Source organism: Diceros bicornis, chromosome 6 (genome assembly GCF_020826845.1).
Source record: "Diceros bicornis minor isolate mBicDic1 chromosome 6, mDicBic1.mat.cur, whole genome shotgun sequence".
Classification (NCBI taxonomy): Eukaryota; Metazoa; Chordata; class Mammalia; order Perissodactyla; family Rhinocerotidae; genus Diceros; species Diceros bicornis.
The window spans coordinates 59,800,859-59,813,215 of NC_080745.1; the positions used below are offsets into that span (position 1 = coordinate 59,800,859).

Consider the following 12,357-nt stretch of genomic DNA (forward strand, 5'->3'; position numbering starts at 1 on the left):
CATCTCTATCCAACCCTACTGCCTTGGCCCTCGTTCATCTCACCTGGCTTGTGACAGTGGGTTCTTGACTGGTCTTTCTCCCTCTGAGCTTCTCCCCCTCTGTATGTCCTCCTTTAGGGCCCCCTTGACAGATTTATCTAAAACCTAAATCTGATCATGTCACTCCTCTGTTAAAAACCCTTTCTTGCTTCTCCATTGCTTTCAGGATCAAATCTATATGTGGGCTGGGCAAAGACTCTGGGAACGCAAAGAGCTTAAGGGTCATTTAAAGGGGTGGCTGCTACCCTGCTCTCAGCTCCAGCTGCCTGTGGCCTTGCAGTGTCACCAGATCTTTTGGTTTTCAAGAGAGTCAGCACATCTGGATTTGTGTAAATGTTGGCAACTATCTCCACTGCTTAAAAATATAGTGCAGGCTAAACCATACAACTAAAATGCGTGCATTTTATGGTATGCAAATCGTCTCAGGAAAATTGAATAATAAAAATAGATTGTGCAAGGATAACAAAACAGCAAACCTCTTCCCTCCTCCAAATAAAAATAAAGTGCATGCTAAACAAAACACTTAGACCCTGGGGTCACCGTTTTGCCCATTTCTGTTTAAATTTTCTAGCCAGTTGGAAAAAAAGGCCTACGTGATTGTGCTCTTGCTTGTATCTCCAGCCTTTTCCTCTCCAACTCTTCAGTCGCAGAACTCGTTGAGGTTCCCAGAATGCTCTGCTAGGCTGCAGCGGTATTTGTCCCACTCTTCATCTGCTAAGTCACACTGGACCTTCAAGATTTAGTTCAGATGATACCATTTTCAGGAAGCACTCTCTGATTTCCTCCAAACCTGGGATAGTTCCCCTCCCCTGGGTTCCCAAGGAACTTCCATGCTTCTTACAATTGTCTACTTTCTCTTCTAGCTGTTTCTTTCAATTGGGGGAATCCTTGAGGGCAGAGATAATGTCCCATTCCTCTCTGAATCCCCAGGGCCAGGCATAATGGCTAATTCACTATCAGCCTTCCGTAAATGATTTTGTACAGTCGTGCACCACATAAGATGTTTCGGTCAACTGCAGACCACGTATACGACATTGGTCCCATAAGATTAGTACTATATAGCCTAGGTGTATAGTAGACTATACCATCTAGGTTTGTGTAAGTATACTCTATGATATTCGCACAATGATGAAATCACCTAACAACACATTTCTCAAAATGTATCCCCCTTGTTAAGCTACCCCTGACTGTGTTTTTGAATGAGTGAATGTATCTTAAAATACAAAATGCTCAAAGAATTGTGAGTTGCACAACCGCCCCCTCCCCTCGTTCTTCCTAACAGAAATACTTTGTGTATTATAATTATTTGTGTGCCTGGACGGTGAGCTCCCTAAGGCCGGAATATTTTATTTAGCATCTTACCATCCAAATTCTAGCCTGGTGCCCTGAAAAGAAATGGAACTCAATATTGAATATCAGTTTATAAGTAAGGACTAACATACATTTCATATAATATCAGTCCCCTAATTATGATGGAAAGAGACACTGTTATTTAAAATAAATTAATATTTTAGTGGTATGCTACTAAATATCCTCACTAGGCATTAAGGAAGATGCACCATTGCCTCTTCAACCACAAAAAGATGTATCAGGTTCTAAAACAATGCTCTTCTTTTGCATTTACATGTCCCCATACGTACTTCTAAGAACTAACACTTCTGTATTGAATATAGCCTAGAGATAACATGAGAATGAGAATAAATGAGAAACCATGTGATTTTCCTTGACAGATGTTTAATACGGAAGAAAGAAAATGTTTGCAGACTCATAGAGTCACGGTACATGGGGTCCCTGGTCCAGAACCCTTTACTGTTTTCTCTATAAATGGAGGCACCAAGGCAAAGCAGCTTCTCCAACAAGTAAGTCCACTAAGCCCATGGTTAGGAGAATCCAGCATCTAATGTATATGGGGGGGTGTGTGTACAAATGTGTGTGTAAACATACACACACACATAAATACACAAAAATCCATGTTGATGATCTGCTTTTTGATAATTTGTGTTATTCAACATTGAGATCCACCTTAAGAATGATGAGGGATCTTGGTACCACCAGACAAGCTACCTTAACCTGAGAATCTTTAACAGTTTTTAGGATATTTAACAATTTTTCAGCCACATAAAAACACTGGGCTCAGGGGCCGGCCCCATGGCGTAGCGGTTAAGTGCACACGCTCCACTGCTGGCAGCCTGGGTTCGGATCCCAGGCGCGCACCAACGCACCGCTTGTCAGGCCATGCTGAGGCGGCGTCCCATATAAAGTAGAGGAAGATGGGCACGGATGTTAGCTCAGGGCCAGTCTTCCTCAGCAAAAAGAGGAGGATTGGCATGGATGTTAGCTCAGGGCTGATCTTCCTCACCAAAAAAAAAGATAAAGACCAGAATGAGTGGTTCTCCAACCATGTATACTCTTCCCTTTTTTTTTTTTTTAAACTTTATTTTTTTCCCCCAAAGCCCCAGTAGATAGTTGTATGTCATAGCTGCACATCCTTCTAGTTGCTGTATGTGGGACGTGGCCTCACCATGGCCGGAGAAGCAGTGCGTCGGTGCGCGCCCAGGATCCAAACCCGGGCCGCCAGTAGTGGAGCGCGCACGCTTAACCGCTAAGCCACAGGCCGGCCCTATACTCTTTCCTTCTAAGCCTAGAGGTGTGCTTCATCTTTGCTCTTAACGCAGAGCTTACTAATCCATCAGAATTTCCGCACGAATGCTGTCTGAATGAAGCTGAGCTGAATGAAGTCTGTTTGCCATCCTAGGAGTTGGATCAAATTTTTAGAGCATCAGGATGGACCACATGGACCAAGAAGACATCTTCAGTCCCTTCAGCTTTCTGCCTTCATTTTTATGTTGAGCAGCCCCCTTGTACCCCTTCCCCTAGCACTCGATCTTGACCTTTGAGGTCCTACCCCTCTGGTGGTGCAGAGAGGCTTAGAGGGCCTAAAACAAGAGGATGAGGGCCTGTTACCCTAAAACCCTGTAGCATAACTCACCTAGGCCCCCTCCTGCTCTGGATCCCCCCAGAGATCTCTGTGGCCTTCTCCAGGCAAGGACACTGCCTCATGGGAGGACTTATAAGAGTGGAAAGCCAGGAAGAGCACCATCCAGAACGGGAGGCAGATCCTCTAAAGGGCAAGGCAGGCCCATGTGTAATTCTCTTCTCTTCATACTAGAATCTCAACCCCTGCTTGGCACAATGACCTAATATCCTTGCAGACTCTTTTATCTTTAACCCATTTCAGAATTCCTTCTCCTCCTTGGGAGTAGACCAAGGGGAACAGTGACCAAGGAGAGTGACTTTTGAGCTCCCTCTGAAATTAGAATGTATGATGAAATGTAGCTGGGATCATAGAATGTAAGGGGCGATTAAAAACCAATCAAACAACCATACATAATAAGTGTTAACAAACAGTTCTGTCCTTTGAATGGAAGTCTCTATGGACAGGCCAACATTTTGCCTAACATGTTATAATTGACTTAGAGTCAGCAAACAGCTTAAGTGTCAAATTTCATAGATTATCAAACGGAAGCTACTACTAAAGTTTTTGGGGGGTTTTGTTTTTTAAATCGGTCAGTCCCTGAACTTCAGTGTCTACTATCACAAAGCACTCTTGGGGTTTTGGAGACTCTATAAAATGTGAAGATATAGAATAAGGAAACATTTCCATGGACCACCCATACAAAGCACCCAGTACTTTATTGTCACCCTATGCCCATAATCACGTGGATGTAAAGCAGGACTGAGGGAGTGAGGCTGGCACTCTCTTGGAGGTAACAGTGCTGACTGACCTACTCCTGGAAGCTTCGCATCCTGAATTATTCCCATAGCATCCTGAATTATTCCCATAGCAGGAGTTGTCTTGCCCCCATAGAGGTCATGGCCCAGCATCAATTACAGACCAAGAGCTGGGCTGAAGGGAGCGGAGTCTTCCTAGAATCTTCTGCCCCCACCATCTTCAGTTCATTCTGCCTCTCCTCCAAGTGAGATGCAGCAGTGCCAAGTGTTGACTCTCATATTGCCTCATTGGCGGGGGCGAGAGAAGTGTGTTTGCTTAATCCAGGCCAGATGGTGGCAGCCTTCTCCCGTCACCCCCTTTGAGTTCAGCCTTTTGTCAGTAACCAGTACAACGTGAGTGTGAAAGAATACATCAGTAAGAGTAACTATAATGACGGCTACTGTTTATTGAGTCTCTTAATGTGACCGTGTTAGGCTTTATAACCAGAGCTTCAATCATAAAACAAAACAAAATAAGAGGTTGTTACTCTTACTGTTCCCATTGTATAGATGGGGGAACTGAGTCTCCAGGTGGTTAAATATCTTGCCCAACACCTCACAGCCAGTAAGTATTAAAGGCAGACCTCAGACCCAGATCTGTCTGGCTCCTGAGCCTTTTCTCAACCACTCTGTTTGACCGCCGAGGGTCAGTAGCCAACAAAGAAAACAGGCCTCTAGGCACACTGTCAGAGTTTATTGAAAGGAGAATTCCCAGGAACTTAGATCAGATGAGATTAGAAGAAGATTGAATATTTCCAACGTGAGAAAAAGAGATTATCTTTGTAAAAGCTGGACTGGGTTCTTTGCCCTCAGTTCTGTGTTGCAAGATTACAAAGAGCTAAATTCATAGATTGAAAGACCTAAAGTTTTTAATTCAGTAGGAGCTCTCGTTCCAGCACTGGGAAAAATAGTTATGCTGTCTGGGGATCATGAATAAATTGTGTGGTTGCCCAGAATGGACGTAAACAATCCTTTTTGGACATAAGAGAATTCTTAGAGCTTCCAAAAAGAATTATGCAACACTGCAGAGTAGGTTTCAGTTATAAATTGCACATCAAACCTATCTGAGCACCGTGAAAGTAGACTTGTTTTGAATTAAAGTTTTTGCCCACTCCTCAGAAATGTGCCTAAATTTGCCTTTGCTTTTTCTTTAGATTCTGACCAATGAACAAGACACCAAACCTATTGCCACAGACTGTTTTTTGATGGAAGAAAAATATTTCATATCTAAAGAGAAGAATGAATGCAGGAAACAACCATTCCAGAGAGCCATTGGTCCAGAAGAAGAGATCATGCAGATTTTAAGCAGCTGGTTTCCAGAAGAGGGATATGTTGGCAGGATTGTCTTGAAAACCCAGCAGGAAGTAAGTATGTCCTGGCAGAGCCTACACGGTAACAGCTCAGTTTGGAATTAATCACCTCACCACTGGCCACCTCCCTCAAATTCAGAATTTCTTGTAATTGCAACTTGGTTTATATTATTCATCGTAAGTAAATGTGGAGAAATGATTTTATTCTTCTGCACATATTCAGAATATTATCTCTAAGTTACAGAAATTCAGTCTAAAAATCATCCCTTATAAAACAAAGGGAGATGGGCTGGCCCCGTGGCATAGCAGTTAAGTGCGCGTGCTCTGCTGCGGCGGCCCAGGGTTCGCAGGTTCGGATCCCGGGCACACACTGACACACCGCTTGTCAAGCCATGCTGTGGCGGCGTCCCATATAAAGTAGAAGAAGATGGGCACGGATGTAAGCCCAGGGCCAATCTTCCTCAACAAAAAGGGGAGGATTGGCAGATGTTAGCTCAGGGCTAATCTTCCTCAGGAAAAAAAAAAAGACAAAGGGAGACAGAATTCAAAGGATTCCTTATGCATGGCGTCAGCTGTGGGGTCGATGTTTGATCTGTGTGTGTGAGAAGGCACTGTGCTGCGGGCCACAGTACTGTGTAATGGAAAGCCTGGAGGCATTTTGCATTTTGGGACTGGATGCTTTCCTGTTAGTTAGTGCCTGTTAAAGTTTTAGCTAATGAAATGTTCTGTGCTTACAAGTAAAACAACAGTGATTCTTTGAAAACATTCCGTGACTTCACACAAAGTAAGAATAATCTCTCAGCTTTGGTCAGAAATTGTAAAAAATTATATTATGTTCACTGATATTCCTGTGATCATTCCCATAGAAGAAGCAATAAAACGACTGCCATGTCGACTCCAGATTGGTTGGCTTCTGTGGGGGTGTGTGGAGGGAGCACTTTTTTTTTTTTAATAAACTGATAAGAACCCACTGACTTACTGCTATTTTTTAAAATGACACATAAGGTCATAGCTCCAGCACAGACAATCATGCCTCATGATACGTCGATAATGGGGCAGTTGTGTCAGTTCAACAATTTGATTAAACAGGTATTTACTGAGCACATAATATGTCCCAGGTCCTGTTCTGGGCACATGATCTGCTCCTTTTGGTCACGTGATAGAGCTTGACTGGTAAAATGTCCATTGGCAGTCATGCTTGCTGGGATGCAATGGAGACGATCAAGAGCCCATTTTCAGCATCATGTGTTACTTTTTCGCTCTCTACTTAACTGTGAACATGGCCTGCAGCCCCTACAGACCTCTAGTCTCTCCTCTGAGAACCAGAGCCACTGCTTTCCCTCCTACCATTGCCTTAGACCATGTAATGACACTCATTTAAGCAAAGAAATGTAATTGTCTCCCCAGCCTCCTCTTCCCATCAGACATACAAATTGCTAAGACAGAGAAAAAGCAGTTCCAATAATAATAGCTTTATGAGAAAATATCAGAGGGCTTAGCTGGACTTTTGAAGCCATCTTTCATTTCTCTCTAAATTTTCTTCCTATTTATAATTGTCTTTGGCACATGTAAAAAAAGTATAAGTGACAATTTCAGTGAACAAGTGAATTTTTAAGCCCTGTATTTGCATAATGATGTACAGTGTTTAAAGCTCTCAAACGCTCACTATTTTGAATGATCTCATGATGTAATGGAAACCATTTACACATAAGGAAACTGAGGTTCAGAGAGGTTAAATCGGGACAGGGTCAGAAGTAGAAAGAACTCAAGTCTTATGGCTTCCAGGTCAGTGTTCTTTCCACCACCCTGTGCTGCCCAGGCTGGAGTGGTGTCAGTCCTCGTGGATCATCCACACCCAGCACTGGGGGAGGCAGTGGACAGGAGGAAACACTGGCAGGCTGTTGAGTGTCACAAAGGGACGACGTCGTATGGTTGTAAGGCCTGGGGAGGTTAGAGAGGCCCATATGCAATTTTAAATGTACAGGACAACAGGCGGTAGAGACATCAGGAATAAATGTCTAATAAGGCTGGTGGAAGAGGAGCATTTTGAGGAAAAGGAAAATAAAATAGAAGGGAAGGCTAACAAGCATTTTCTGATGCATAGCATACAGCAAGTTCTCTTTTATATGCCTTTGTTGAGAGGAGATTTTTGAAATGATTGAACTATATCTCAAAAGATAACCACATTTACTGCATCTAGGTTTATCTGGTGCATAGTGACACACAATACATATTTACTGATTGAATAAATGAATTCAGCAATTATTGTATGCAAGCAGACACTAGCATAGCTGATAGATTTGGGCTATATGTATTTCCATTTATTTTACTCTCTGGAACTAGTAAGATATATAAGCAGTTTGCTCATATATTAAAAGTCCCCAAACTGCTATCTGTGACCTCTGATTTCTCCTGCCTGCTTTTTATAGTTTTCTTGTCTCCTGGGCTCTCAAGCTGTCAGGTATCACATCTTCCTATGGTCACTATGGCCTCCTCTGATACCTACTGGCTTTGAAATCAGACAAACCTGGCTCTGCTACAAATTAGATGACCTTGGACAGCTCATCTGACTTCTGTAAATGTCCCTAATTCATAAATCTGTAATAGAAACTACCCTGCCTGACTCAAAAAGATTATCATGAGACTCATGCCGAACACGTAGACAAAACGTAGAAAAATGCTTAGTAAACTATAAAGGATGATGTAAGTGAGAGCTGTTGTCATGGTCATAATAATATGTGGCTTCTAATGCAGCTGAAAACTCCTTAAAAATAAACAAGCTCTGAGTGCGGCTCTAAGGAGCTCTCTTAGAAGTGATGCTTAGTGCATGGTTGTTGGGATATTTTATGTGGCAACTTACAACCTTTTTTGTTTTTTTCTTGCTTGCTTGCTTCCTGGTTTTCAGGACTCTGAGATTATAAATTATGTCATGTGAGTTACCACCCAACCCCACTCTCCAGTTGGTTAAATATGTTATGATCAATGCAGTGACATATATTATGCAGCAAAATCTCTAGGAATTGACATGATATGAACACCACAGTCTTTTAATTGGGGAGAAAAAACAAGTTGTAGAACAGTATATGTAGTAGAGTAGAATCTCATTTTATGTGATAAAAATAGACAATAACTCTCCCCCAACCCATAATATAATGAATGAGGTCCAAAAACTTCAGTCATGTAAAGTGTAGGGACCATGACTGCAAGATTAATGAAATGATTGGGGCGAGCCTGTGTGGCTCGTTGGCAAGAAGCTCTAGGAGCCAGTCCTGTCTGGTCCTAGCTACAGTTTGGCGCCACCTAGTGGCAGTTACCCATTCTGACTGTATTATCAGTGAGGACAATTGTGAGTCCTGTGGCTGGTTGGAACCTCCAGGATAGGACAGCAATTCTTGGAATTTTCTGGGTAGTTAGCACCTTTCAGTGGCCTGATCTGAGGAGATTAGGCTAGGAGAATGCTGAGGATCAGAGGACCTTCCTGCCAAAATGCTCACTTTCTGAGCCGGGGTTGCCTACTCTTTACTTGCCTTGCCTCTCCTTCCCCTTCATGCCTCCACCTTGCAGAAGATAACTGTAAGCTACGCTCCTTTGACAATGGGGCTAACAAAGAACAGAGCCATTTGGCAATCACATTATATCTAAATTCACATAATTCCAGTGTTTCATCATATATATTTATTCACATACACACAAATACATTTGTATATCCATAACAGATGTTTAGAAGGATATATAACCTAACATCAGTGTTTTTTTTGTGTGGAGAATGAGATGGGAGAGAGAAGGAAAAAAGGTGAGAACGGAAAAAGTTTGCCTTTTATTGATATATTTCTGTACTGTTTGAAAATTTTTAATAAGATACCTATGTCCTATAGACATATCTAACTAAATATATATGTATAATTATATATGTAAATTCACTGAAAGCCAAAAGCCATTTAACCTCATGACCAATTCTCACAACTACTGAGAATTTTGTCAATCTTTATTTCAGTGTTACTTACCTCCAGCCATTGTTTTAGCCTTTTCACTGTGGGTTTTGAAATGTCAATTTTGCATGTTTCACATTTCAGATGTCTAGCATCTCTTAAGTACTCAAGGTCTATGTGGGAAATGGGTGGGATTTCTCTTAAATGTAATTTACTGTGTTCTTACATTTGGCTTTTAGTAATGGACAAAATGGTATGTTGTGTTTTTACAAATTTATCTACAGTTGATTTGAACTCAAAATTCATAGCCAATAGGAGATCTACTGGCTTGTTCTGGGCCAGACCTTATCAGTCTGTCAACAATAACAGAAATACAATACGTTCCTCCTTTCAGAAGACATGTATATCCTTTTAAAATAGGTTATTAAATATTAACTAGTATATGAAATATAAAGCTAAGAAGTTGTTCCTACATTACCAAGATCCATCTCAAATTTTTGCTAGATATTTCTTTCCTTATTTTATATCATCTTACCATTTACTCATACTTTTCTTATTTTCTAACATAGAACCTAGAAGAGAAGAACATTGTTCAAGACGACAAGGAGGTGATCTTGAGCTCGGAGGAGGAGAGTTTCTTTGTCCAGGTGCATGACGTTTCTCCAGAGCAACCTCGGACAGTCATCAAAGCACCTCGTGTCAGCACGGCGCAGGATGTCATTCAGCAGGTGAAGGCCCCGCCCTTCCTCACCACTGTCCTTTCCTCAGTATAAACTATTGAGATGAATCCAATGTCTATGCACTGACGGCTCATTTTATGAAGGAAGTTCTAGAGCAATGGGGACCTGAAAAAGGAGAGTGTGCCTTTTAAGGCTGGGAAATACTAGTTCAGTCCTTCAAGAGATACTTACCTAGAAACTACTATCAGTCTGACTCCCTATGTAGCACTGATGATAATGGATTTAGGAGGTGGCTCTGCAGAGTAGTAATTTCATTGTCCCAGAAATGCCTAAGCCAATACCTAATGACCAAATCTCAAGGATCCTTCAGAGGACATGCAGGAGGACTACTCTGACTCTCTCCCCTCCTCCCAGTCATGCTTCTTTGTGTACATGGTTTCAGAGAACTGTATCTCCCTCCTTTGAAGGCTTGTCTTGGTTTGCATTCATTAAACACCCATTTGAGAAGTGGTATAGCGTAATGTTCAATAGCACAGACTCTAGAGCAAACTGCTCCAGGTTCAAATCCGAGCTCTATTTCTTACTTGCTCTGATATCTTGGGCAAGTTACTTAACCATCTGTGCCTTAGTGACAGTGGTGTGCTGGTAAACTGGCTCTCTTAAAAAAAAAAAAAAAAAAAAAGCCCTGATTTGTGGCATTTGCCCATTTCTGTTGTGTAAACGCTCCCATCACATCTGATTTCACTAGCCCGTTCCAGTTGGCTCCAGCACACTACGTGTGGTACGTTACCACGTAGATCACACGGAGATGCTATAATAGTACTTTCCTCGCAGAGTTGTTGTGAAGATTAAGTAAATATATGTAAGGTGCGCAATGCCTAGCACATGGGGAGCACTATTTAAATGCTGTTTGCTATTCTTATTGCATGATAATTTGGTTAATATTTAGCCTACTTAATAGACTTTGAACTCCAAGGGGGCCCAGAAGTATGTTTCCTTTGTTCATCTTTGTCTTCCCATAGTACAATATCTGGGACACAGTAGGCTCTTACTAAATATTTGATGAGTGAATAAATGCATAAATGAAAGATAATCTTATACTAAATGAGCAGTGAGATGAGGTAAGTTCTAAAATTCCTTCAACGTCCAAGACTCTGATGAAGTAGGGCAGCGAGGCTGCTGAGGGTCAGGGTTCTGTCCCTCACTGTCTGCATGACCTTCATGTCTGTGAGCTTAGGGGCATGCAGAAAATCCAGTTCAAGTTCTTATTCTATTATTTATTAACTGTGCATCCTCTGGAATCTGCCTGACTTCTGTAAGCTTCAGTTTCCTTGTCTAAAAATGGGGATAACAATACCTAAGTCATGGACTGTTGTGAAGCTAAATGGGGTAACATGGGAAAGTACATTATAAGCTACATCTATGCAAATATAAGATGAGGAATGGGATGAAGTGATCTGAAACATCCCCTGCTTCTCTAAAAGTCCGTGACATTTTCCCCCCTTAAAGTTGCATTGAGAATGAATCCAAGTATTGGAGATACTGTGTCTTTATTCAGTTGATCATCACTTATCTTTCAGACCTTATGCAAAGCTAAATATTCCTATAGCATCCTGAGCAACCCCAACCCGAGTGACTATGTGCTTTTGGAAGAGGTAGTGAAAGACACTACCAACAAGAAGTCTTCTACCCCCAAGTCCTCCCAGCGGGTCCTTTTGGATCAGGAGTGTGTGTTTCAAGCGCAAAGCAAGTGGAAAGGTGCAGGAAAATTCATCCTTAAGCTAAAGGAGCAAGTGCAGGTAAAGTTCAAGGTTATTTTGCTCTCTTCACAAATCATTTGCTATTCATAACTACACTGTAATCAAATGTGGGAGCTAGTGAAATCTAGGAGAAAGTTTCTGAGTCAAGGAATTCAGGTGGGAAAAAACTGTCTGGCTGTTTTTTCATTATGTGAAAAGACATGCATTCCCCTCGGTGGCTAAGGAGTCTTGAGAGGGGTGTCCCTCAGCCCTTCTGTCCAAAGCTCTACTTACTAGAGAGGGAAGAAGAAAGGGCTCTTTCTGATGTAGTGTCACATGACTGAGGATTCTGGCTTTAACCTAATACCAATGGAAGGTTCTTTTTCCCACAGGCATCCCGAGAAGACAAAAGAAAAGGTATATCTTTTGCAAGTGAATTCAAGAAGCTCACCAAGTCAACTAAACAGCCCCGAGGACTCACGTCACCTTCTCAGGTCTTGGCCTCAGAAAGTGTCCAAAGCAAGGAGGAGAAGCCTGTGGGCAGCTTGTCCCCCAGTGACGCGCTAGACTATCACCAGTGACCAAGGGTGGCACGTTTTACCCAGGTATACTAAGTCATGGCACCGTTCCTAGATGGGTCAACTCAACTACTTTGTAAGACATAGTTTATACAGTATCTTTTGTCTTTTCCAAGAGGTGGAGGTCCCCTGAAGGCAGGTAGGAATGGTACCTTAAAACAGGAAGAGGGCTCTGCAGACATATGTAACTTCAGCACTTATCATTTTAGACCTCCTTATTTTGTAGGTAACTAAACAAAGGCCCCAAGAGGACAGCCAACTTGCCTAGACTACTACAACAGCCTTATTTCATAGACATAGAACTGTCTTAA

The 12,357-nt window shown here is 42.0% G+C and overlaps 2 protein-coding genes across 3 annotated transcripts in view; one reads left to right on the forward strand and one right to left on the reverse strand.

The window, feature by feature from the left end:
- The window catches only part of PLCE1 (phospholipase C epsilon 1), a 323,176-nt gene that overhangs the window by 306,976 nt on the left and 3,843 nt on the right, over positions 1-12,357 (forward strand). For both annotated transcript variants that reach the window (XM_058543567.1, XM_058543568.1), the window contains exons 28-32: positions 1,770-1,898; positions 4,965-5,174; positions 9,619-9,777; positions 11,310-11,528; positions 11,861-12,073. In XM_058543567.1, the coding sequence (XP_058399550.1) occupies positions 1,770-1,898; positions 4,965-5,174; positions 9,619-9,777; positions 11,310-11,528; positions 11,861-12,049 (906 nt within the window). In that variant the 3' untranslated portion in view covers positions 12,050-12,073. The remainder of the gene's footprint in view (positions 1-1,769; positions 1,899-4,964; positions 5,175-9,618; positions 9,778-11,309; positions 11,529-11,860; positions 12,074-12,357) is intronic.
- NOC3L (NOC3 like DNA replication regulator) overlaps positions 8,781-12,357 on the reverse strand; it is a 58,227-nt gene continuing 54,650 nt past the window's right edge. The window contains exon 21 of the mRNA XM_058543572.1: positions 8,781-9,894. Coding sequence (XP_058399555.1) covers positions 9,865-9,894 — 30 coding nt within the window. The 3' untranslated portion in view covers positions 8,781-9,864. The remainder of the gene's footprint in view (positions 9,895-12,357) is intronic.